General features: G+C 42.6%; 1 protein-coding gene across 1 annotated transcript in view; it reads right to left on the bottom strand.

Moving 5' to 3' along the window:
• The window catches only part of LOC116644826 (interferon regulatory factor 4-like), a 136,992-nt gene extending 118,850 nt beyond the window's left edge, over positions 1-18,142 (bottom strand). Inside the window, exon 1 of the mRNA XM_032424668.1 lies at positions 17,654-18,142. Within this exon, the coding sequence (XP_032280559.1) occupies positions 17,654-17,674 (21 nt within the window). The 5' untranslated portion in view covers positions 17,675-18,142. The remainder of the gene's footprint in view (positions 1-17,653) is intronic.
• Between the last annotated feature and the right edge of the window lie 7,295 nt (positions 18,143-25,437).

Raw genomic sequence — 25,437 nt, 5'->3', positions numbered from 1 at the left:
GCAGTGGGTCAGGAAAGAAGGAAGGACAGGCAGGGGAGCAATGGAAACCACCAGTGCAGAGAAAGAAGGCCAATCTCTACCAGGAGAGAGCATGAGGGAGGCAGAGACACAGCAGGGAAGAACAGGAGGAGGCTGTGGTCCAGGCTGTGGACGAGGCTGAATGTAGCAGACACAGGCAGCCATGGAAGGCTTTCAGGGCTCTAAATTAAATACCACTAAGATGATTAAGATGTGTGGGGCCATTAGAAAGATATTTTCATATATTTTTATTTAATATATCTCAAAAATGCCATGATAAAAATAGAGGAAAGGTAAAGTTGTGTATGCAGCCAATGTCTTCATTATCATATTACCTACATAAGGGGAACACTGGGGACTGGTGGAAGGGTCCGAGGAGGGCCATTTCTCTATTTCTCTTTGCACTTTTCTATATGGTTTGGATGTTCCAATTGTGTGCATGCATTACTTCAATTTACTTTTTTTCTTTTTAAGTCAAGAGGGGTTATTTAGGGAAAAGATTATGGCCCAGTTTTTCTTTTCCTTTTTGCACTTCTAGTATTTTTTCTACCAAAATAAAATAATAGATTTCATATTGTTTTTTAAATAAAATAAAGCAAGGACATGAGATTAGATCACCTCTGTGCCCTGCTGCTCTAGAACCATGGTTTTATGATTCCTAAATCCATCCTTTAGAAGCCAACTCCAGTCAGGGCTATCTAAAACAGAACATTACCTTCCCACCCCCATTATCAATTCCTCAAGTTTCCTGATGATGTCACCTTCTCCCAGTCCCCCAGAATAAAAACCTGGACCCCACTCCCACCATGGCACTTCCCTACCCCGGCGCCCTCCCTAGTGCCTCTCTCTGCCCAGTGAGTTACAAAGTCCTAGCACAGTCCTGGCTCCTTGGCCCATAGTCAGAGCCTCAGTTCATGCGTGGGCTAGAGCAGTCTCCACTGAATTAACTTCACTGTCCCATCCAATTAATTTTGCAATGTCGTATTCTCACTAGGTCATTTTCTAGATGAGGTTGAGTGGCAAACACTTTCCCAAGAAAAATGAAAGCCAAAACTGAAATTCAACTGAAAATTTCAATTTGGCTTCCACAGGATGGCTCCAACTTACCCCTGAAGGATTTCCCCCATTTCTCTCCAATCTGCAGCCAAGCCAAGTAACCCCCAGTTTCCCAATACCCCTTACTGGTCCTACTTTGCAGTATCACATTTCTTTGCTCTCATCGCCCTTGGCTATGCTAAAAAATTATAAACCCTGCCAGGCCGGGGGAGCAAGATGGCAGAGGAGTAGGAGACCTGGATTTCGTCTGGTCCCAGGAATTCAGCTGGATAGGGATCAAACCATTCTGAACACGTACGAACTCAACAGGAGATCGAAGAAAAGAAGAGCAACAACTCTCTGAACAGAAAAGCAACCACTTTCTGGAAGGTAGGACATGCGGAGAAGTGAATCCGAGGTGATATTCGGGAGGATAGACGGCGGGGGAGGGGGCCTCCATCGGCTGCTTCTGGCAAGTGATAGAGCAGCGGAGCATAAAATCAGAACTTTTAGAAGTCGGCTCCGCTGAGGGAAGTCGCTCCAGAGGCTAAGCGGGGGGTGGAACCCTCGCTGGAACAGTGTGGTCTCAGGACCCTCGGGGTCACAGAAAGACTGGGGGTGCCTGAGTGCAGCAGAGCTCCCAGGTATCAGAGCGGGGAAACCGGCTACAGAGACGGAGCTGAGGAGCGGGCTCTCAGCTCCAGGTGGCCATAAACCATGATCCGCGGCACAGTCAGGCCACTGCTCCTCTAGCAGGGACCCAACAAGTGGCAGATCCGGGGAGACTCACCTTCCTTCCCAGGAGGAGCAGCGCGGGAGCGCACCGCAGGGATCTGCTGGGTTTGAAGACTCCACATGGAGTCGGGTGCCAGAGATAGAAACGCTCGGTCACAGGCCGGGTGAGCACAGAGTGCAGCAGGAGACCAGGGAGACGGGGAGTGATTGATTGCTTTTCTCTGGGGGCTCACTGAGGAGCAGGGCCCCGAGTTCTCGGCTCCTCCAGGGCGGAGATTGGGAGGCCACCATTTCCAAGCTGTGGGGAAAGCTTGCAGGGAACAAAAGCTCCCAAGAGCAAACCCGAGCAGATTACTCAGCCCAGACCCGGCAATGGCGGGGCAATTCCACCTCCCGCAAAGACATTTGTGAACCATGGCAACAGGCCCCTCCCCCAGAAGATCAGCAAGAACAGCCAGCCAAGACCAAGTTTACCGATCAATGAGAATGGCAGAACTCCAACGCTACAGGAATACTGCACATAGAATTCATGGCTTTTTTCCCATGATTCTTTAGTCTTTCAAAGTTAATTTTTTATTAACTGTCTTTTTTTCTTTTAACTTTTCTTTTTTTTTTTTTAAAGATTTTATTTATTTATTTGAGAGACAGAGAATGAGAGAGAGAGCATGAGAGGGAGGAGGGTCAGAGGGAGAAGCAGACTCCCTGCCGAGCAGGGAGCCCGATGCGGGACTCGATCCCGGGACTCCCGGATCATGACCTGAGCCGAAGGCAGTCGCTTAACCAACTGAGCCACCCAGGCGCCCTTTTTTTAACTTTTTTTTTTCCCTCTTCAACCAACATCTTATCAATCACTTTTTTTAAAAAATCTTTTTTATTTTTCATTTTTGGAGTCATATTCTATCCCTTCACAGTAGTTACCCTTATTTTTGGTATATATATATATATAAGCTGTTCTCTCTTTAAAATTTTGATATACAGTTTCTTCTAACAGATCAAAATATACCCTAAATCTCTAGTGTATGGTTTTGTTCTGGTCTCCTGCCTGATCACATTCTCTCCCTTTTTTTTTTAAATCCTCTTCTTTTTTCAACCAACTTCTTATCTTATCAATTCCTTTTATAAAATCTTTTATAATTTTCATCTTTACAGTCATATTCCATCCCTTCATCGTATTAACCCTTATTTTTGTACATATATAAGTTTTTCTTTCTTTAAAATTTTGGGAGACACCTTCTTCTAACAGACCAAAATACACCCAAAATCTAATGTGTGTCACTGATCTATGTACCAGCCTGACCATATTTGATCATATTCTGCTTTCTTTGTTTTGTTTTTGTTTGTTTGTTTTTATCTTTCTCTTTTTCTTTTTTTTTCTTTTTCTTTTCCCTTTCTTTTCCCCCGATTTCAGGTCTTTTCTGATTTGTTTAGTGTATATTTTCTGGGGACATTGTTACCCTGTTAGCATTTTGTTCTCTCATTCATCTATTCTCCTCTGGACAAAATGACAAGATGGAAAAAATCACCTCAGAAAAAAGAACAAGAGGCAGTACCAACTGCCTGGGACCTAATCAATACGGACATTAGTAAGATGTCGGAACTAGAGTTCAGAATGATGATTTTAAAGACACTAGCTGGGCTTGAAAAAAGCATGGAAGATATTAGAGAAACACTTTCTGGAGAAATAAAAGAACTAAAATCTAACCACGTCGAAATCAAAAAGGCTATTAATGAGGTGCAATAAAAAATGGAGGCTTTAACTGCTAGGATAAATGAGGCAGAAGAGAAAATTAGTGATATAGAAGACCAAATGATGGAAAAGAAAGAAGCTGAGAAAAAGAGAGATAAACAACCCCTGGACCACGAGGGCAGAATTCAAGAGATAAGCGATACCATAAGACAAAACAACATTAGAATAATTGGGATCCCAGAAGAAGAAGAAAGAGAGGGGAGAAGGTATATTGGAGCAAATTATAGCAGAGAACTTCCCTAATTTGGGGAAGGAAACAGGCATCAAAATCCAGGAGGCACAGAGAACCCCTCTCAAAATCAATAAAAATAGGTCAACACCCCGACGTCTAATAGTAAAATTTACGAGTCTCAGAGACAAAGAAAATCCTGAAAGCACCTTGGGACAAGAGATCTGTAACCTACAATGGTAGAAACATTAGATTGGCAACAGACCTATCCACAGAGACCTGGCAGGCCAGAAAGGACTGGCAGGATATATTCAGAGCACTAAATGAGAAAAATATGCAGCCAAGAATACTATATCCAGCTAGGCTGTCACTGAAAATAGAAGGAGAGATAAAAAGCTTCCAGGACAAACAAAAACTAAAGGAATTTGCAAACACAAAACCAGCCCTACAAGAAATCTTGAAAGGGGTCCTCTAAGCAAAGAGAGAGCCTAAAAGTAACACAGACCAGAAAGGAACACAGACAATATACAGTCACAGTCACCTCACAGGCAATACAATGGCACTAAATTCATATCTTTCAATAGTTACCCTTACTGTAAATGGGCTAAATGCCCCAATCAAAAGACACAGGCTAACAGATTGGACAAAAAAAACAAGACCCATCAATATACTGTCTGCAAGAGACTCATTTTAGACCCAAAGACACCCCCAGATTGAAAGTGAGGGGGTGGAAAACCACTTACCATGCTAATGGACACCAAAAGAAAGCTGGGGTGGCAAACCTTATATCAGACAAATTAGATTTTAAACCAAAGACTATAATAAGAGATGAGGAAGGACACTATATCCTACTTAAAGGGTCTCTCCAACAAGAAGATCTAACAATTGTAAATATCTATGCCCCTAACATGGGAGCAGCCAATTATATAAGCCAATTAATAACAAAAGCAAAGAAACACATCGACAACAATACAATAATAGTGGGGGACTTTAACACCCCCCTCACTGAAATGGACAGATCATCTAAGCAAAAGATCAACAAGGAAATAAAGACTTTAATGACACACTGGACCAAATGGACTACACAGATATATTCAGAACATTCCATCCCAAAGCAACAGAATACACATTCTTCTTTAGTGCCCATGGAACATTCTCCAGAATAGATCTCATCCTAGGTCACAAATCAGGTCTCAACCAGTACCAAAAGATTGGGATCATTCCTGCATATTTTCAGACCACAATGCTTTGAAGCTAGAACTCAGTCACAAGAGGAAAGTCTGAAAGAACTCAAATGCATGGAGGCTAAAGAGCATCCTACTAAAGAATGAATGGGTCAACCAGGAAATTAAAGAAGAATTTTTTAAAATTCATAGAAACAAATGAAAATGAAAACACAACTGTTCAAAATCTTTGGGATGCAGCAAAGGCAGTCCTAAAAGGAAAGTGTATAGCAATACAAGCCTTTCTCAAGAAACAAGAAAGGTCTCAAATACACAACCTAACCCTACACCTAAAGGAGCTGGAGAAAGAACAGCAAATAAAGCCTAAACCCAGCAGGAGAAGAGAAATAATAAAGATCAGAGGAGAAATCAATGAAATAGAAATCAAAAGAACAGTAGAACAGATCAACGAAACTAGGAGGTGGTTCTTTGAAAGAATTAACAAGATCGATAAACCCCTGGCCAGACTTATCAAAAAGAAAAGAGAAATGACCCAAATAAATAAAATCATGAATGAAACAGGAGAGATCACAACCAACACCAAAGAAATACAAACAATTCTAAGAACATATTATGAGCAACGCTATGCCAGCAAATTAGATAATCTGGAAGAAATGGATGCATTCCTAGAGATGTATCAACTACCAAAACTGAACCAGGAAGAAATAGAAAACCTGAACAGACCTATAACCACTAAGGAAATTGAAGCAGTCATCAAAAATCTCCCAAAAAACAAAAGCCCAGGGCCAGATGGCTTCCCAGGGGAATTCTACCAAACATTTAAAGAAGAATTAATACCTATCCTTCTGAAACTGATCCAAAAAATAGAAACAGAAGGAAAACTTCCAAACTCGTTTTATGAGGCGACCATTACCTTAATCCCAAAACCAGACAAAGACCACATCAAAAAGAGGAATTACAGACCAATATCCCTGATGAACATGGATGCAAAAATTCTCACCAAAATACTAGCCAATAGGATCCAACAGCACATTAAAAGGATTAATCACCACGACCAAGTGGGATTTGTTCCTGTGCTGCAAGGCTGGTTCAACATCCGCAAATCAATCAATGTGATACAATACATTAATAAAAGAAAGACCAAGAACCACATGATCCTCTCAATAGATGCAGAAAAAGCATTTGACAAAGTACAGCATCCTTTCTTGATCAAAACTCTTCAGAGTATAGGGATAGAGGGTACACACCTCAATATCATAAAAGCCATCTATGAAAAACCCACAGCGAATATCATTCTCAATGGGGAAAAACTGAGAGCTTGCCCCCTAAGGTCAGGAACATGGCAGGGATATCCACTATCACCACTGCTATTCAACATAGTATTAGAAGTCCTAGCCACAGCAATCAGACAACAAAAAGAAATAAAAGGCATCCGAATAGGCAAAGAAGAAGTCAAACTCTCACTCTTTGCAGATGATATGGTACTTTATGTGGAAAACCCAAAAGTGTCCATCCTAAAACTGCTAGAATTCATAGAGGAATTCAATTAAGTGGCAGGATATAAAATCAATACACAGAAATCAGTGGCATTCCTATACACCAACAACAAGACAGAAGAAAGACAAATTAAGGAGTCGATCCCATTTACAATTGCACCCAAAACCATAAGATACCTAGGAATAAATCTAACCAAAGAGCCAAAGAATCTGTACTCAGAAAACTATAAAATATTCATGAAAGAAATTGAGGAAGACACAAAGAAATGGAAAAATATTCCATGCTCATGGATTGGAAGAACAAATATTGTGAAGATGTCAATGCTACCTAGAGCAATCTACATATTTAATGCAATCCCTATCAAAATACCATCCACTTTTTTTAAAGAAATGGAACAAATAATCCTAAAATTTGTATGGAACCAGAAAAGACCCCGAATAGCCAGAGGAATGTTGAAAAAGAAAAGCAAAGCTGGCGGCATCCCAATTCCGGACTTCCAGCTCTATTACAAAGCTGTCATCATCAAGACAGTGTGGTACTGGCACAAAAACAGACACATAGATCAATGGAACAGAACAGAGAGCCCAGAAATGGACCCTCAACTCTATGGTCAACTAATCTCGACAAAGCAGAAACGAATGTCCAATGGAAAAAAGACAGTCTCTTCAACGAATGGTGTTGGGAAAATTGGACAGCCACATGCAGAAGAATGAAACTGGACCATTTCCTTACACCACACACAAAAATAGACTCCAAATGGTTGAAAGACCTCAATGTGAGACAGGGGTCCATCAAAATCCTAAAGGAGAACACAGGCAGCAACCTCTTCGACCTCAGCCGCAGCAACTTCTTTCTAGAAACATTGCCAAAGGCAAGGGAAGTAAGGGCAAAAATGAACCACTGGGACTTCATCAAGATAAAAAGCTTTTTCACAGCAAAAGAAACAGTCAACAAAACCAAAAGACAACCGACAGAAGGGGAGAAGATATTTGCAAATGACATATCAGATAAAGGACTAGTATCCAAAATCTATAAAGAACTTATCAAACTCAACACCCAAAGAACAAATGATCCAATCAAGAAATGGGCACAAGACATGAACAGACATTTCTGCAAAGAAGACATCCAAATGGCCAACAGACACATGAAAAAGTGCTCAACATCACTTGGCATCAGGGAAATCCAAATCAAAACCTCAATGAGATACCACCTCACACCAGTCAGAATGGGTAAAATTAACAAGTCAGGAAACAACAGATGTTGGCAGGGATTGGGAGAAAGGGGAACCGTCCTACACTGTTGGTGGGAATGCAAGCTGGTGCAGCCACTCTGGAAAACAGTATGGAGGTTCCTCAAAAAGTTGAAAATAGAGCTACCCTACGACCCAGCAATTGCAGTACTGGGTACTTACCCCATAGATACAAATGTAGTGATCCTAAGGGGTACGTGCACCCCGATGTTTATAGCAGCAATGTCCACAGTAGCCTAACTGTGGAAAGAGCCAAGATATCCATCGGCAGATGAATGGATAAACAAGATGTGGTATATATATACTATGGAATATTATGCAGCCATCAAAGGGAATGAAATCTTGCCATTTGCAACGACGTGGATGGAACTGGAGGGTATGCTGAGCGAAATAAGTCAATCAGAGAAAGACATGTATCATATGATCTCACTGATATGAGGAATTCTTAATCTCAGGAAACAAACTGAGGGTTGCTGGTGTGGCTGGGGGGTGGGAGGGATGGGGTGGCTGGGTGATAGACATTGGGGAGGGTATGTGCTATGGTGAGCGTTGTGAATTGTGTAAGACTGCTGAATCACAGACCTGTACCTCTGAAACAAATAATACTATATATGTTAAAAAAAAAAAAAAAAGAAGATAGTAGGAAGGGAGAAATGAAGGGGGGAAATCGGTGGGGGAGACGAACCATAAGAGACTATGGACTCTGAGAAACAAACTGAGGGTTCTAGAGGGGAGGGGGGTGGGGGAGGATGGGTTAGCCTGGTGATGGGTATTAAAGAGGGCACATACTGAATGGAGCACTGGGTGTTATACGCAAACAATGAATCATGGAACACTACATCAAAAACTAATGATGGTGTTGTATGGTGATTAACATAACATAATAAAATTAAAAAAAAAAAACACACACTTCTACTCCTCAATAGCACCCCAATTTGTTTGCTCCTCTTGAAACTTCTGTGCAGTACCTTTGTTCAGCTTCTTAGTGCCTCTCCTCTGACTTGAAACAGCCTCCTAAAGATCTCCCTACCTTTGGACCTATCCCTCCAAAGGAATGCTCAACCTGCCTCCAAGTGCAAAACTGACTATGTAACTCTTCAGATTAAAACCTTATTAGGGTTCTAAGTAGCTATCACCATAAAACCTAAATCTGGCACCTCAGCAAGTGAGACCTTCAAGTAGTAAGTTTGCTATGTCTGCAGCCTCCGCCCCATGCCTAGCTTTTCCCCCAAAGTTCCCCATAGCTAAGGTGACCATACAAAGATGCAGGGCGGGACCCCCAATTCCAGCATCCAGGTTTTAAGGGAAACAGCCCAATTTTCAACTGCTATCAACTACAAAAAACAAAACAAAACACAAAACCTTAAATATTGTGATAGACCAATAAAACACATCTGCAAGCCGACTATAGCCCATGGACTACAGTTTATGACCTCTATCTGCTGCCTGCATCATATTTGTGAGTATGTTCTCTCTAAACTTGGATGGTTCTCCCTTGATTGGTAGATACTCAAGTAAATGTTTTTTCAATGAATAAATGAACAAAAAGAGAATGTGAATAAGGTGGGAGGAGGTAAAGCAAGGAAAGGAGAGATATGAAAAACAATGGTGAGTAAAGCCTGAGAAATCAAACCTTGTCCCTTTCTGCCCTGGGCAGGTTTCCAGAGGGGCCAGGGATGGCCACAGCAGTAGCACAGGGGCCAGAGCTGGACGAGAGCAGCATCCCAAAGGGATGCCAGGGCACAGTGCTGGCGAAGACAGAGGCTTCAACTTACTAAAATCAAAGAGCCAACTTACTAAAAATCATTTGATGCACATTTCTATATGCATTTAAAATTTATTTTTTTAAAGATTTATTTATTTATTCATTTGTCAGAGAGAGGGAGAGAGAGAGCACAAGCAGGGGGAGTGGCAGGCAGAGCAGGCAGAGAAAGAAGCAGGCTCCCCGCTGAGCAAGCCATCCCAGGACCCTGGGATCATGACCTGAGCCGAAGGCAGACGCTTAACCAACTGAGCCATCCGGGTGTCCCTAAAATTTTTTTCTTTTTTTCTTTTTCAAGTCTTTATTTAAATTCCAGTTAGTTAACATACAGTGTAATATTAGTCTCAGGTATAGAACTTAGCGATTTATCACTTCTATCCAACACCTGGTGCTCATCTTTAATCTCCATCACCCATCTAACCCATCCCCCCACCCACCTCCCCTCCAGCAACCTTCAGTTTGTCTCTGGTTTGTCTCTTTTCTCCCCCCCATATTCATCTGTTTTGTTTCTTAAATTCCACAGATGTAAAAAGAAGACAGAGCTAATGTCAGTAAACTTTAAACTTCATTCTCAAGACCACAAGAGTAACCTAGTGTTTCAAGGGCCGGAAATAGAAAGCGAATGGCTCAATCCCAGTTTTTGTAGTTTCTTCCATATAGAATTACAAAATAAGACAAAGGAAGGCTGGCCATTGGCAGAGAGAGAAATTAGATTTTTGTTTTCAAGAATAGAAACCCCATGAATATTTAAACTTCTACTCTAGTCAGCTTCATAATTCAAACTTGAAACAAAAATTTGACCCATCCACTTCTCTGATATGATTGTTTCTGGTAATCCTTAAGTACAGAGAAAGAGAAAATGAAATAATTTTCCAGCAGAAAGATAGCTTATAGAGGAGACCATGGAAGAGCAGAATGTTCATCTGGACAACGTGGCTGGGCAGTCAGTCAATTCATGAAGTCTGAACTCAAGCCAGAAGCAAGAACACAAGGGGAGTGAAATCATTACCACCTGGGAGGGAAGAAAAGCATAGATCAAGGAAAGAAGTTTATATATACAGTTTGGATATGTTTGGGAATATTCTATGACTCTAAGATAACAACAACCAGATTGGTCCTAATCATCTTTGAGCCTCAGAAATAATTTCTTTTTTCCCTCTGCAGAGGATGTTCTTCCCCCATTATTCACCCATGAGATGACAGCTCTTAAGGAAGTCTCTCCTGACTGCTAAATTCCCTGACACCCTCCATCACATCCCCTTGTTATTTTCTTCATCATATTTATCAGTACTTAAAATTATTTTATTATTTGCTTACTTTTTTGACTGACCTTGAAGCAGGGGGTATGTCTATTGTGTTCCCTGCTCTGTTTCAAAAGCCTGCCACAGAGTCTGGCACATGAAGAGATAATAAAAGGCAATGGAAGATGCTCTCTAGCACTATGCTAGTCAAAAAAAGATTCTGTTTTCTGATAAAAGACTGTCTAGAAATAGAAAATACCAAGGAAGACACTTGCAAAAATACTCTGAGACCATGCTAAAGATTCTCCATGGTTAATGGCTCCTCTTGATCAGTATCCTTCACACCCACACTGTTCTAACATTGTCCATACAGAAATGCATAAAATCAAATCCTTCACCACAAAAAAGCACTTATGAACAAAACAATACTGCTTCTAAGGGCAGTAAATATTTTGAGTTTATTTTTTAAACATTTCTCTTAGTGCTTCAGGATGCCATGGAATCTAAGAACACCACCCAAACAGATTTAAGAGATAAAATTCCTGATCAGGCAGCAGCACAAGATTGTGGGGGTGGGATAATCTTAATTCTTCCTAAGTCAGAAAGAACTTTCTGGATTTCAAAGCCAGGAATGAGGGGGAGAACTTTGGTGGATTCTCTGAAGAGTCAAATGTCACAGACTTTCCTAATGCCATTTGGCCATGGACTTAACCAGTTTGCATTTGCAAAAAGACGAATCTGAGAATATTCTTGGGGCACCTGGGTGGCTCAGTCAGTTGAGTGTCCAACTCTTTATTTCACCTGAGGTCATGATCTTTTTTTTTTTTTTTAAAGATTTTATTTATTTATTTGACAGAGAGATAGCGAGAGCAGGAACACAAGCAGGGAGCCCGATGTGGGACTCGATCCCAGAACCCTGGGATCATGACCTGAGCCGAAGGCAGACGCTTAACGACTGAGCCACCCAGGCGCCCTGAGGTCATGATCTAAGGGTCATTGAGACAGAGCCCCATGTTGGACTCTGTGCACAGAGTCTGCTTAAGATTCTGTCCCTCTCCCTCTTCCAGTTGCGCTCTCTCTAGAAAATAAAAAAATCTGAGAATAATCTTGTATGCACTTAGAATAAAGCCATAAGCATTTGTTCCTTCAATATGAAATAAAACTATAATGTTGAAAAGAGAAAATATCCAGAAGGTAGTATAGAGGACAGAAGACAGATTACCAGCGTAGAGCAGTCTGTCTATACAGCAGCATACATGGTGTGCCTACTTCCCACAGAGGGAGTCCTCTGGAAGCTGCCTGGGGCCAGGGTGACAGGGCTTCCTGTCTTTCACATTCATCTCCCAGTACAGGCTCTAGCACAGTGCCTTGACAATAGCAGGTGCTCAACAGTATAATCTGATGAATGGGTGGATGGACAGATGAACAAATTATGAAGGTGGCAAGTCAGGTGCTGTCACGTGGAAACAGCAGCATTAATAGCACAAGGATGTCTAACCTTCTAGCCCCTCACCATATGAAAACAGAGATTCTCAACCTTTAAGGCCCTATTCAACTTTTGATAATGATCCAGTTCTAGATCAGCCAGACCCTCTCGGCTGAGGGGGGAAGCCTAGGCCAGTGGCTCTCAATGGGGGACAATTCTGCCCTCCAGCATATATCTGGAAATACCTGGAGATATTTTTGGTTGTCACTTTGGGGGAGGAGTGCAACTGGCACCTAGTGGGTAGAGGCCTGGAATGTTGCTAAACCTCCTACAATGCACAGAACAACCCCCACAACAAAGACTGACCCAGCCCAAAATGTTAATAGTGCAGAGGTTGAGGAACTCTGGCATATGCCTAGGGAGGCATATTCATGTCTTTGATCTTTTCCCCTTGAACTAAACTTTCTCAGCTCTACTCCCTTATCTTCCTATGGAGAACAGAGCCATCCTAAAGCAGTGTCATCACTGTAATCATTAATGGGACAAATCGACTCACGCTAATAGCAGTGCATATTTGCACTTTACAGGTCGCAAGAATGTCTTCTAATAAATTCTCATTTGCTTCTCTCAAGAATTTGGGAAGTATCACCATATTCATTTTTGAGCAAATGAGACTGGATAAGCTAACCACCATCTCTATGAGTCAAAAGAGGTAAAGAAATTGAAGCTCAGAAACATTAAGTGACTTGTTCAAGATCACACTCATGAAGCAGCAGAGTGGTAGAGACACTCCAAATCAGGCTTTGTGCTAGCCCTGCCCCTCTGTCTTTCCCCACAGTGGGCTTCTCATGGAACAGTTGTGGCCCAATGGAAATAGAATGTGAGCCATATATGTAATTTAAAATTTTCTAGTAGCCACATAAAAAGAAAAAGAAACAGATGAAATCAATTTTAATATATTTTATTTAACTGAAATATACTCGGAGTATTTATAATACACAACCAATATATAAACATATTTCTGTAACCAATATATACAATTATTCATAGAATGGTTTAAAATTTTTTGTACTAACTCTTCAAAGTCTGGTGTGTATTTTATACTTAAATCACACCTCATTTGCAATTAGCCACATTTTAGTACTCAATAGCCCTGTGACTAATGGCTACTGTTCTGCACAATACAGGTTGTATGTATGTGTGTGTGTGTGAGGGAGGGTGGGGGGAAAAGAGAAAAGGAAGAGAGAGGTGGGGAGGTGTGCAGGTTCCAGAGGGTAAGACAGATAACTTCAGGAGAGTGGGGTAAGTAGATAATGAGTGCAATTTTAGGTGGCATTTGATCTCGGCCAAGGATCCTGCTGGAGTAAAAGTGTTTAAGCTGAGATCAGAAGGAACTGCCCAAAGTTACAAGATTAGTGACAAAGTACCTTGCTAGAAGCTAGAAATTAAAAGCCTTAGCTAGAATTTGTTCATGTATTCCTGTGTGTCTTAAACTAGGCTTCATATTTTTCCCATCTGTAAAAGGAAGTTGATTTGCAGAATCAAAATGTTAACCATAGAAATGCTTTTCTAAGACCATTTACAAATAAAAACATACAATGCCTTGGAACTAAAAGCATGATTTGCAGTATCTGTGCCCTAAGGTTATTGGGACAAGATTCCTTTCCCATCTCACAGAAGTTGGTCATCCTTAGCAAAAGAAAACTTAGGAACTAAACGTAGATTTTCTTCTGACTGCTTCAAGTATAGCAGTTTTCATGTACATGTCATGTCCTCATGGAGGATGTTCTCATCAATACATTCCAGTCTCCTGTGTGGCAGAACATCATGTCCATCTCAGTTAGGAGGACACAGCATGTTACACAGGCAATGTAAGGGAATGAGGCTTCTATGTTATGGCCTATTAAAGATGACGAGGAAGTAGAAAAAGAGAACACAGCAGTTGTGATCTATTATTTTTTAAGCCTCATATCATGTGCCTACAGCTTATAAAATCTAAGCCTCACTATAACCGTGGGAAGTCAGTGTGTCTTATCCTCTTTGTGCAGATTGGGAAATGGACCCTCAGAGAGATTAAATAACTACTAAGGTCCTAATGCTAGGTTTGAAACCTAGTTCCTGTTGATTGTGAAAGTAGTGGAAATCTTTCCTTTGTGCTAGGATGGCAGTTCAGCCCAAGTGAATTCTAAAGACTCTGAAAAGTAACCTGAAAAAACTCCCCAGAGCTCCAAATTAATTGCAAAATAGGAAAAGCCACCTTCTCTCTTCCTTCATGTTTGACATTCATCCAAAGGAGAGGAAGGCAGGCAACTAAAATAATCTTTGATTACTTTTTGTGCAATTCTCAAATAGATCCTCTGAATTGGCCAAAAATGTAATCACTAATGAGTTTATAGTGTGTCAGGCCCTATTTTGAGACTTCACTGCACAGAGTAATTCATTTGATCTTCACCATAACCCCATGAAGTCGGTGTTGTTATTTTCATCCCCGTTTTACAGATGAGGAGCACAGAGGTTAAGTGACCTGCCCAAAGCCACCCAGCTGGTAAGGGGCAGAGCCTGGACGCAAAGCCAGATGGTCTGGCTCATAGCCACAATGCACAGTGCCTCACCATACTGCTAAAGATCAACCTAGTAAATGTCTCTAGTGGGATTAGGGTTAAACTAAACAGCCTGTTGCATGCAAATGTCATGTTTCTGTGGAGTCTTTGAAAACTCCCAACTGACTCAAAGTTCTCTCAAGGGTCTGAACCTGCTACTCTTCTGGGTGAGGACCTATCATGGAAACTCCTATACTCACTGTCACCTTATTAGTCTTAAGTACTATAATACCCCATGAAAAACAAAAATCTAGTCTACCTGGCCAAGCATTTTATCAGAGAAATCTGCCCCAAATCCTTCTCCATGTGCATTTTTTAAAAAGATTTTATTTATTTATTTGATAGAGAGAGAGAGAGGGAGAAGCAGACTCCCTGCTGAGCTGGGAGCCCCATGCAGGACTCCATCCCAGGATCCTGAGATCAGGACCTGAGCCGAAGGCAGATGCTTAACCAACTGAGCCACCCAGGCGCCCTCTCCATGTGCATATTTTTATCTTGATCAACCTGAATTAATGATCTAATTGTGGGCTGAAGGAAGTATTACCATTCTAGGCAGGATGTGAGGACCCTCCCAATCCAACATCTTAACCCCCCATTGACTGCCAGGGTTGGTTCACTTCATCTGGAACCCAGCTGCCCAGGCTGATGGCTTCTTCTTTCCTAGCTGCTCTGTGTCCTCCAAAAAGCATTCTACCTGGTAAAAATCGAGCTGTCCCTGGATTTCATAGGAAACCTAGCTTGTGACAATGGGAGGCAAACACTTCAGTTGGTTCAACCTCTGGTCTATACCAAAGGTTCTATGAAAGACTGTGTCATTTACCATTGTACTCTCCCTCTGCCCTCTCAACTAGCATAGCAGCTGGCTAATAGTAGGTACACAATAAATATTTGTTAAATTAATGACCTCTCGAAATCTATTATGTTTCTGCATTTCTACATTAGGTATAGTAGCTCTATTTACAATACAAAATGATTATGATAATAACAGCAAGAAATTTATTATTTTCCTTGAAAGGTAAAAGTCACAATAAGAATGACTGTTTTTGCTGAAAAGCCTTAATTTTGAACCTTAGGCAATCATTCACATTCATATTCTTAAGTATGTTCTTTGAATCATAATATAAAATACTACAAATCAAATGCTAAAGCGATGGAGAGTGAACAACTCAAGTGAAAAAAACTGTAGAAAGAACCAAAGGAAAACCGAGGTATGACTACAAGCCCACAAACTTGTGGAAGCATCTTTATTGTTATGTTTTCATTTAACAAGCAGAAGGTTTATGGTGCTGATGGATTTTTTTTTTTTAAGGTTTTATTTATTTATTTATTTGACAGAGAGAGAGAGAGAGGGAACACAAGTAGGGGCAATGGGAGAGGGAGAAACAGGCTTCCCGCTGAGGAGAGAGAATGAAACAGGGCTCATCCCAGAACCCTGGGATCAGGACCTGAGCCGAAGGCAGACACTTGAGGACTGAGCCACCCAGGCGCCCCTGGATTTCAGTTTTAACGGGGACATAATGCAAGTATTTATCCAAGAGAAATAGTCTGTTTCTAATCTTGGTCACTGCTTCTCCCCCCCCCCCCCAAAAAAAAAAACCCACACAAGGAATACCATTCTGGTTACCAAAAAGCCTCAGATATGCAGGGCCAAATCACACAGTTCTTCTATAAACTGAGTCTGCAGAACACAATAAACATGATGTGGGCAGGAGAAAAAAGTTAACTGGGTACCCAGGATTACCCGTGACTGCACTTTCTTCCCAACCTTAACTTCTAACACTCCCCATCGCACTTCACACTCTAGCTGAAAGAACCAAATCACTGCTGACCCTAGTGCAGAGACGAAAGAAAGAAAGGAAAGGAAAGAAAGAAGGAAAGCCAGCCAGCCACATGGTTTTGTCCACCAAATATGAAAGCTGAATCTATGTGGAGATGTATGTGAGTGGAATAGAATGGGGGCACACAAGCATTAGGCCAGAAACTAACCTCTGATCCAGGACCATTTAAAGACCTGTGAAGAGGTACTTGCTTTTGCGGAGGGCTTTTTAAAAGTTTTTTCTCTCCTTTAAACCAGCAGTACCAGATCACAAAATCCTCAACCTTGTGGTTGATACGAATATACACCCCAGGCAGCTCTCAACTGCAAGAGCTAATTTCTGGTATCTTCCACTGTCAGGAAAGACAGACTATCTCACAACCTAGGAAGGGGGTTCTACGGAAACTGAAAAGCAGACGGTGGGGGCCAGAACAGAGACGAAAAGAAGAGAGCAACACGAATTTTGTATAAGGCAAAATCAGCACAAGCAGCCAGCCAACAGGTTGCCCTTGTTGCAGAACCCATATAATCCAGGATAAATCAGCTCTCAATCTGTTTTCTCAAAACCCCCATCCCTGCCAGGTAACACCTCAGGACTTAGGTCTCTGTCAACTTCTCTGTCCACACGAAAAAAAAAAAAAAAAAAAAAAGAATGTGGGAGAAAGAGGAAATTAAATAATAGAAGATATTTATCTACTCCAGTTTACTAATAATGTGGGTGGTGACGCTTCAAGAGCCGAGTTTGGGAGTGAAGAAGGGGAAGGGAGAAAAAGAAACCACAACCCCTCTGAGCTCAGCTGAGGTCTCGGCAGAACAAGTGTCAACGCTTTTAAAGGGCACGGCTTGCTCTCAGTTGAAAAGCACACCGGCTGGCAGGGTAGGCGCGGGGGACTGCTTACCCGGAAGCCCGCAGGAGGCCGGGGGGGGGAGGGGGGGCACCTCAAAAACAGAGACATCACCAGCACCGCGCCAGGCGCGCCGCCCCTCCCTCCCGTTCCCACTAGAGGAAAGCGCACGCAGTGTCAAAGTCGCGGTGGAACACGACCTGGTCAGACAGGTCGGAGCGCGAAGAGGGGGCACCCGTCGAGGGCTCTCCTTGCCCAGCAAACACCAGCCAGGGGGAAGCCTGGAAAGTGGAAACAAAACCAGCAAAAATGAAAGAAAGACACGTTACCTTGTTCATCCCATTCCCCATGGTGGCTGAATGCGAACTCTAGCACCCTTGGAAATGAGGTCGCAGGCTCACTAATGGCATGTTACAACAGGAGGGAGGAGCAGGTGGAGCGGGCGGGGGAGGAGGCCCTGGGGAGGAATTTCGTGCTCGCAGTATAAACAACAACAATAATAATCAGGGACATCCAGGCCACTCGGTTTGCTCCAGGGAGCTGGCCTGGACGGTAGGGCTTTCCGCTAGTCCGCCCCGGACTTCCCGGCCGAGCAGAGCAGAGGAACTGGCGCCCTTGCCGGGAAATGGTCTCGCTTTGCCAGTGCACGCCCCGTGAGCGCCCAAGAACCCCTCCCCGGCCGGCTCCCCGGGACTCGTCGTCGGGCTCCCGGGCGCTGCGACCGCTCGCCCCGCCCTGCGCAGCTCACAGCTTCCCCGCTGCCGGAGCCGGAGCCCAAAGCGCACGCGCAACGCAGCGGCGGGAGCCCCAGCGGCGAGCGTTCCGGGAGAAGGACTTACGGGCGGGGGCGGGGGCGGGGGCGGGGGCGGGGCCTGGTGGTCGCGCAGGCGCTTCCCCAACTCGGCCGCAGCGCGTCACCCGGCCACCTCCCCCGGGATCAGGGGCACCAAAACTCCCGCAGACCTTTTCCCCTGGGGCGGCTGGGGGGACCTGTTACCAGTAGTCACCACCCTGCCTTGACTGCCTCGGTGAATCAGGTGCTAATCAGAGCTTTGGTCTTCGCGGCTCCCCTGGTTGGGTTTTCTGAGGGCGACAGATTTAGGCCCCGGTTGGGGGATTCCTATGGCCCTGCCCCACCCACGAAGACCGAGAAGGCTCACCCGGTGGGGAAAGGGGGAAAGGTGGGCTCAGTGACTCATCTCTGGGATGATCTAACCTCCCTACCGTGGGGGAGCAGATGGCCAGATCTCAGACCTCATACCGTGTCTTTGGATTTATAGTATGTGCCCATCTTCAGATTATAAACTGGCTGTATTAGGTGCATGGTTGGATTGACACAGTTGCTTCCGGAAAGCCCCTGTCCTTGCTAAACAGCATAGTAATGTCTGCATTATGATTGTGTCTGGAGTAGAATACTTTCTAACCTGTAGCAGAATTGTTTTGAGAGTTCTATCACCCCTACTAAGCTCTTAACTTTCTTCCCTGGGGACGGAATCCTTGAGGTAGGGGTTTCTCAGTGTTATTTTTATATCTTTAGCAATGCTCTGCACAAAATAGGTGCTTAATAATTGTTAAATGAACATACACATCAATCTAATATGGCTGGGCTCACCCCTGACAACCTCATTTTATCTGCTCCTTCTTGCTCAACAGGTTACAGCCACACTGGCTTTCTGTGTGCCTCTTGAACCTGCCAGGCTGGATCATGCACTCTGTATGGGCTGTGCTCTCCACCCAGACCTAGCCCTTTGCAAAGCTGGGTCTTGTCTTTGAGGTCTCAGCCCAGATGTCACCTCCTCAGAGAGGCTTTTTCTGACCACCCAATCTAAAGTAGATTCTTCAGTCACTGTCGTATTACCCTGTATTATTTTCTTCATAGCATTTAACATAATTGGACATTATCATACTTGTTTGCTTACGTTTTATCTGTCTCACTAGAAAGCAGCCTCCTGATGTGAAGGACCTTACCTGTCTCATTCATTACTATAGCCACATGGTCTGGGACAGTACCTGGCATAAAATAGGGGTTCAGTATATGTTTGTTGAATAAATTAATGAATTCTAGAGGACTGAGACCATCAGTTAGATTCTGAAGGATGCTGACATTTTGTAAAGAACTTCCAGATTCCATCTGAGTCATTTCTCTCCTTGTACGCCACATATCTTCTGGGCAATAGCAGGGACCAGAACCCCACATGTAGGAAGCCCCCACTCAGTGTACACGCAAATTGTCTCCCATAGGTTGGATAGAATACAGACCTGCCCCCTTGCTTCTGGAGTGTTCCTTCTCTACCACCTTCACTTCCTCTTCTCTCCCTCACCTTCCAGACACCTGGACAGCACATCTCCTATCCCTCTGCTCCTCACCATCACTATTTTTACTCACTTCCTGCTTATAGGTAACACAACATGGTTAGTAGACTGCCCGGGGAATCCCAAGACCAACCTTTGTTCCTAAATCTCATAGTGATCTTTGGCAAGATGATCAGCTTTTCTGAACCAGTTTTTTCCTGCTCATTTTAGAGAGCATTGGACTGCAAATTTTTGAAGATCCTATCCAGAAATCAATGAACTACTTTTTCCCTCCACTTCAGTTGTGCTGTTGTTGTTTCTAGTAATCAGATGAACTTTGAAGAACATAACCAGTTCATAAGTTGGTACTTTCCCATAAATGGCAGATCCATATGCAATTTTTCTTCTGTAATCCATTTGGAACATTTCTGTACTCTTATTCATTTCTTATAACCTCTCCTAAGCTCACAACCTATGATGGTTATCTCCTAACAGTCAAAATGGATACTCTGGCCTTCATTCAATATGGTCCTACAAGATCCACATGCCCAGAACTCATTTCAAATTCTCAAATTTTTATTTTTGGTTAAATGAGAAAAGAGAAGACCATTAACATCAGAAGTCAGAAGAGTCATTTTAAAAATATGTTCTGTGGGAGGTTTCTCCATGAGAGACTTTCTCCCTGCACTCCCCCCACCCTATCCTAGAGCTTAATCCTACCTCTCTTTATCATCACACAATAATCAACAGTTTGTCATATCTTGCAAGTGTATGACTAAAGAAAAGGAAAAGGGAAAGTCTGATCCAATTTGGGCAACATGTCCTGGTTTCCTTTCTTTTCATTTTCATAGCGACACCTCAGAGATTTTCAGGTTCAGTTCTCATACCAAACAGGTGAACTGCCCATTTCCAACTGCCTTTCTGTCTTCCTTCTTTTATTCTTGATAGCTCCTAATTATAGAAAGAAGGGAAGGAAAGAGACTCCTAGAAGAAGCTGGCAAGTTTCACATCTAAAGTAGAAACTATTTATTTGCTTTCTTTCTCACTCATAAAAGTCATCATAAGCCTAGTGGAATTTCATCCCATGTAAGATTTTTACTTCCACTTTCTTTCCTGCCATTTTTGTCTCTCTCAACACAACCAACACCATAAATTTTGGTAATGACTCCAAATAAGTAAAGCCTTCACATGTGCCTAGTGAGGAGGAATCTGTTAACAAGCTGAGTCCATACACATGTGATGAAGGATAACCAGTTAATGGTGTATTTAGTGAGTGATAACTGAACTTTAAGGTAGTAGTGTGCAAAAGCCCACAAGCAGAAGCTCAACCATTAAAGGCAGCCAGATCATTGGGGGTATTACTGATAATTTCAGAGAATTGAGACAAACCTCTGCCCAAGTGAAAAGGAGTTATGTAATCTTCCTTGGCCTTTTGAACAAACTGTAATCCAGTTTCTCAACCTCAGCATTGCTGATATTGGGGCTGAACTTTTTTTTTTTTTTTGCTTGTGGGGCTGTCCTGTGCATTGTAGGATATTTAGGAGTATCTCTGGTCTCTATTACTATATGTCAGTAGCATCCCCACAGTGTCATGACAATCAGAAATATCTCCAGTCCTTGTAGAGCAAAATGCATTTCCTGCCATTGTCTTCTGAATGTTAGGGCCGGGCGCCTGGGTGGCTTAGTCGGTTGGGCATCTGCCTTCGGCTCAGGTCATGATCCCAGGGTCCTGGGATCGAGCCCCATATCGGGCTCCCCGCTCAGCCAGGAGTCTGCTTCTCTCTCTCTCCCTCTGCCCCTCCCCACTGCTCGCGCTCTCCCCCTGCCTGCCCCTCTCTCTGCTTGTGTTCTCTCCCACTCTCTCTATGACAAATGAATAAATAAAATCATTTTTTAAAAAAATGAATGTTAGGGCCACATGGATGACATCTTTTAGAGACAAAATCTCTTTCTTTCTGTCACTCTTTCCCTCTCTCTTTCTCTTGCTTTATAACAAGTTAAATTTATACTAATAGATAATGTTAGTCCTCCACAGAATTCTTAGGCCATGCTGTCAAATAAGAACAAACTAAGAACAAGAAGTTAAAATGAAGAGCTAATATAACTAAAGCATGACTAAAAGTAAAAGAAAGCTAATGAATTGTGGAAAGAAGAAAGATGGAGTCTAGAACTACCTAAGTAAAAGCACAAAACATTTTCTTTGTTTCTCTGGAACTGTCCAGAAAGAGGTTACCCAGTTGACTGTTTGAGGCCACACAGAGAAGCCTGACCATAAGGGTAGCCTCCTCAATGACCTCAACCTTTCAAAGGCTACCAGTTTCCAGCCCTCCAAGTAGTCTTTTCTGATTATGAACTTGGTGTCCCCCTTCCTCTTAAGAGGTTTGGAGAGCTCAGATCTCAGAGCACAGGCATCTGGTGAGATCAGAGAAGAATGGTAAGAGGAATGGGTATGTAGGTAGGTAAGCAGGGCAGCAGAGGGGGTCAGAGAATCTAGGAGGAGGTAAATGGAGAGATGCTAGCAGACATAGTTGGGAGTCAATAAAATCTGCTATGTGTAGAGTTTTCTGGGAGGGTTGGCAGAGCTAAGGCCAGTGTTGGAGGAATAGGGTTATCAAGCAGTTTGTAGAGCGGACTACCAGGGAAAGGGGGGAATAAGAGCCCTGGTTCCTAAAAATCAGGTAGAAAGTGACTATTGTCAGCCTACAGCCTACAGGTTAATGACATGGATGCATGTGTATTGTGAGTATGCATAGCTTCCAGGATTGTAGGCTTCATGAGGGCAGGGGCCAGTTGTCATCACTCTTTATATCCAGCACCTACAATAGTTCCTAGCATATGGGGAAACTTTCTGATGTTTGTTGGTTAAAGAGAGAAAACACAACTGGGAGGTTGTTGCATTTGTCTAGATGTGAGGTTCACTAATCATTCATTCTTTTTTATGCTAGATACTCTTATCATCACCTCATCTACCTGTTTTTCCTTTTGTAGAGCAATTTCTAGGTGGGATGGCTCTTTGATCTAGGGATGACCAAAGTCCTATTGTCCTTTGTTTTTGAAAGTGATGCAGTGCACATTGGTGTGACTCGGGGGGGGGGGGGAGTCCTTGCACACAGTGCTTTCATGCTTTGCCGTACTCTTGTACTCTGCCACTTAAGTTGCAGCCCTAGCTGTAGTTGGCAGAGCCCAGTACTGTCTGTAGTTGTGCCCTTGATATCATGTTGTTCTTTGAGCTTTGGTTAAGAAACCCTTCCTGGTTTATGAACATCCATTTTGCTGGTTGGCTATGGTTATTTTCCTTGTCTGGAACGGTTTGCCTTGACCTACGTACTTCCCTATCTCTGTCCAGAAAGGTCTACCTGAGACGACAAACAGGTTCTTTAAAACTTTCCATGGTTTAAAAAAATAAAAACAACAACAAAAAACCCCCACAACTTTACAGGGTTGATGATCGCAGCCCAAAGCTACTAAAATTTGAACCACTAATGTCTTTTTAGATTCAGTAGAATAATTGTCTTTTTAATCTGCCTGACAGTACTGGTGTAAGATACAGCTTGGGCCTTGCTTTCTTACCCTAACTCACCTGGGCATGAAGAGATACACCCAGGAGCCCTGGCCAGTTACTTTCTATGTAGTACTATGTTGATGGCCTCTAAATTTTCGTAAAACCCTATTCAAAGTGACCACATGGCCTTATATCTAGTGGGAAGTGGGATGGTCCCTAAGTGTCCCGGGTCAGAGGATCACATCTGTCTGCATTTATGACACCTGCATGGCCAGCCACCCTCTTAAAGGCACGCTTCTACTTCTTCATATGCCTGCAGGGGCCTGGGGCCACCCAGAAGTGAAGATATAAAGGAAGATGTCAAGGGAAGCCCCAGCTCTGAGGAATGATTGGTCAAGAACAGCTCTCCTCAGCAAATATAACACCTATCTGCTAAATGTTACTTTAAGGTTTTTCTCTACTAAAGAGCTTTGTGTTGGTTAGTTTTGTTTGTTTGTTTTCACCCTTCTGTGTGAAACAGAAATTGAACTAAATCTGAAGATACTTCAAAAAGTCTGGGTAGGGGGCTGGAGAGAGGAGGGGGTTTCCTCAGAGAATGGAATGTCCCAAGAGAAATTTCACTTACCGTGAGAGGGGAAGTCCTTTCATATGACATAATGGTGTCATTATTTAACACTCTGTTGGATTTTACATCTGTTAATGTTTATCATTATTTTGATTAGTCAGTCATCATTAAAACCCTGTGAATTATAAGAAAACCATCATACATAAAGAGCTGCTTGGGCTAAACTACAGACCAGCATCATCTTCTTTCTTATCCACACCAAGGTGCTTGTATTTTCTCAATCAAAACTTGTTCTGCAGGAGACTACCTTCTCCTTTGCCCCCTAAACTCTACCCACTACCCCCTGCCAAGATCTCAGCTACAGCCACATGGTGTTATTCAAAGACCAGCACCCTTCAAGCACTGGTTGACTTGTACTTTTTACCATCTCTTTCACCCCTGTGTGCCTCATCTCTGCAGGGCTTCAACTTCAGGTCTGTGTAAATGGCTAATGCAAGAACAGCTGCAGAGAAATTCAAGCTGTTGCAGTATGGGGTACATTCAGTTCAGAAGAAGTTAATGTATATTTCTCTTTGACCTCTCATACATCCAGTAACCCCTAAGAAAGGGCAAGAAAGTCTAAGGCAAAGCTTCCCCTGCTTCACTGATACACAACTTGCATACGGAACAGACTAGAACAGTGTCTCAATCTAAAAACATTTAATATTTGCCTTTATAATGACATCAGTTTCTCCTCTATTCTGCTCCAGAACACAAGGGAGTGCTGTTTTTAGCTCTTTTGTAATCAAAGGGTCCATGAAGGTGCTTTTTCCCTATCAAAGGCATAGTTTGTCTTGAAAGTGATATGAAATCTTATCTCTACAGATTGAAAACCTTGTGATTTTTAAATGGCAGTTCCTCCTCCTGCTTGTCAAGGTTTTTGTGGGCAGAAATAGGTAGCAAGCACAGTAGATGGGTAGAAAGATAGTTAGATAAATGATATATAAGAGAGTGTGATATGTGGGTATTTTCAGTGCATCCTCACTGCAATGCTTTTTAAGATATGCACAATTTAAAATGAACCTTTGCTTTTAAAATGTCACTATTCTTGGGGCGCCTGGGTGGCTCAGTCATTAAGCGTCTGCCTTCAGCTCAGGTCATGATCCCAGTGTCCTGGGATCGAGCCCCGCACTGGGCTCCCTGCTTGGCAGGCAGCCTGCTTCTCCCTCTCCCACTCCGCCTGCTTGTGTTCCCTCTCTTGCTGTGTCTCTCTCTGTGTCAAATAAATAAATAAAATCTTAAAAAATATATATATAAAAAAAAATGTCACTATTCTTGTTGCAGTCACAACAACCAAGCAAGTGGAGCAGGAAGCTCTCTGCATTGTGATTATTTTATTCAAACCATGGTATGAAGCTTCTTTTTGGTATAAAAGTATGTTTGTGGGTTTTTCTTTTCTTGAATAATAGCAAATCTAGAACTTTAGAATCAGTGTAAGTGTTGATTCTGATTGTCAGAATTACATAGCTGTCTGTTTTAGGACTGCAGAGGTGAAATGTCTAATCAAGTGGTTGCAGAACTACTTTGAAACAGACCATGCTCACTTCCAGTTATTAAGTGTAATAGTTTCACAGAGTTAAGATAATAATCCCTTAGCACTCTTTACCTACTTCCTAAAGAGATATATGGTTTTTGCATCAGTCACTCTCTGTTCTTCTTAACTTTGTAGAATTTCTTTTTTTTTTTTTTTAAGATTTTACTTATTTGACAGAGAG

This window comes from Phoca vitulina, unplaced genomic scaffold (assembly GCF_004348235.1).
Source record: "Phoca vitulina isolate PV1807 unplaced genomic scaffold, GSC_HSeal_1.0 scaffold31, whole genome shotgun sequence".
Classification (NCBI taxonomy): Eukaryota; Metazoa; Chordata; class Mammalia; order Carnivora; family Phocidae; genus Phoca; species Phoca vitulina.
The sequence above is the reverse complement of the archived record's forward strand: the minus strand, read 5'-3'. Positions and strand labels throughout refer to the sequence as shown.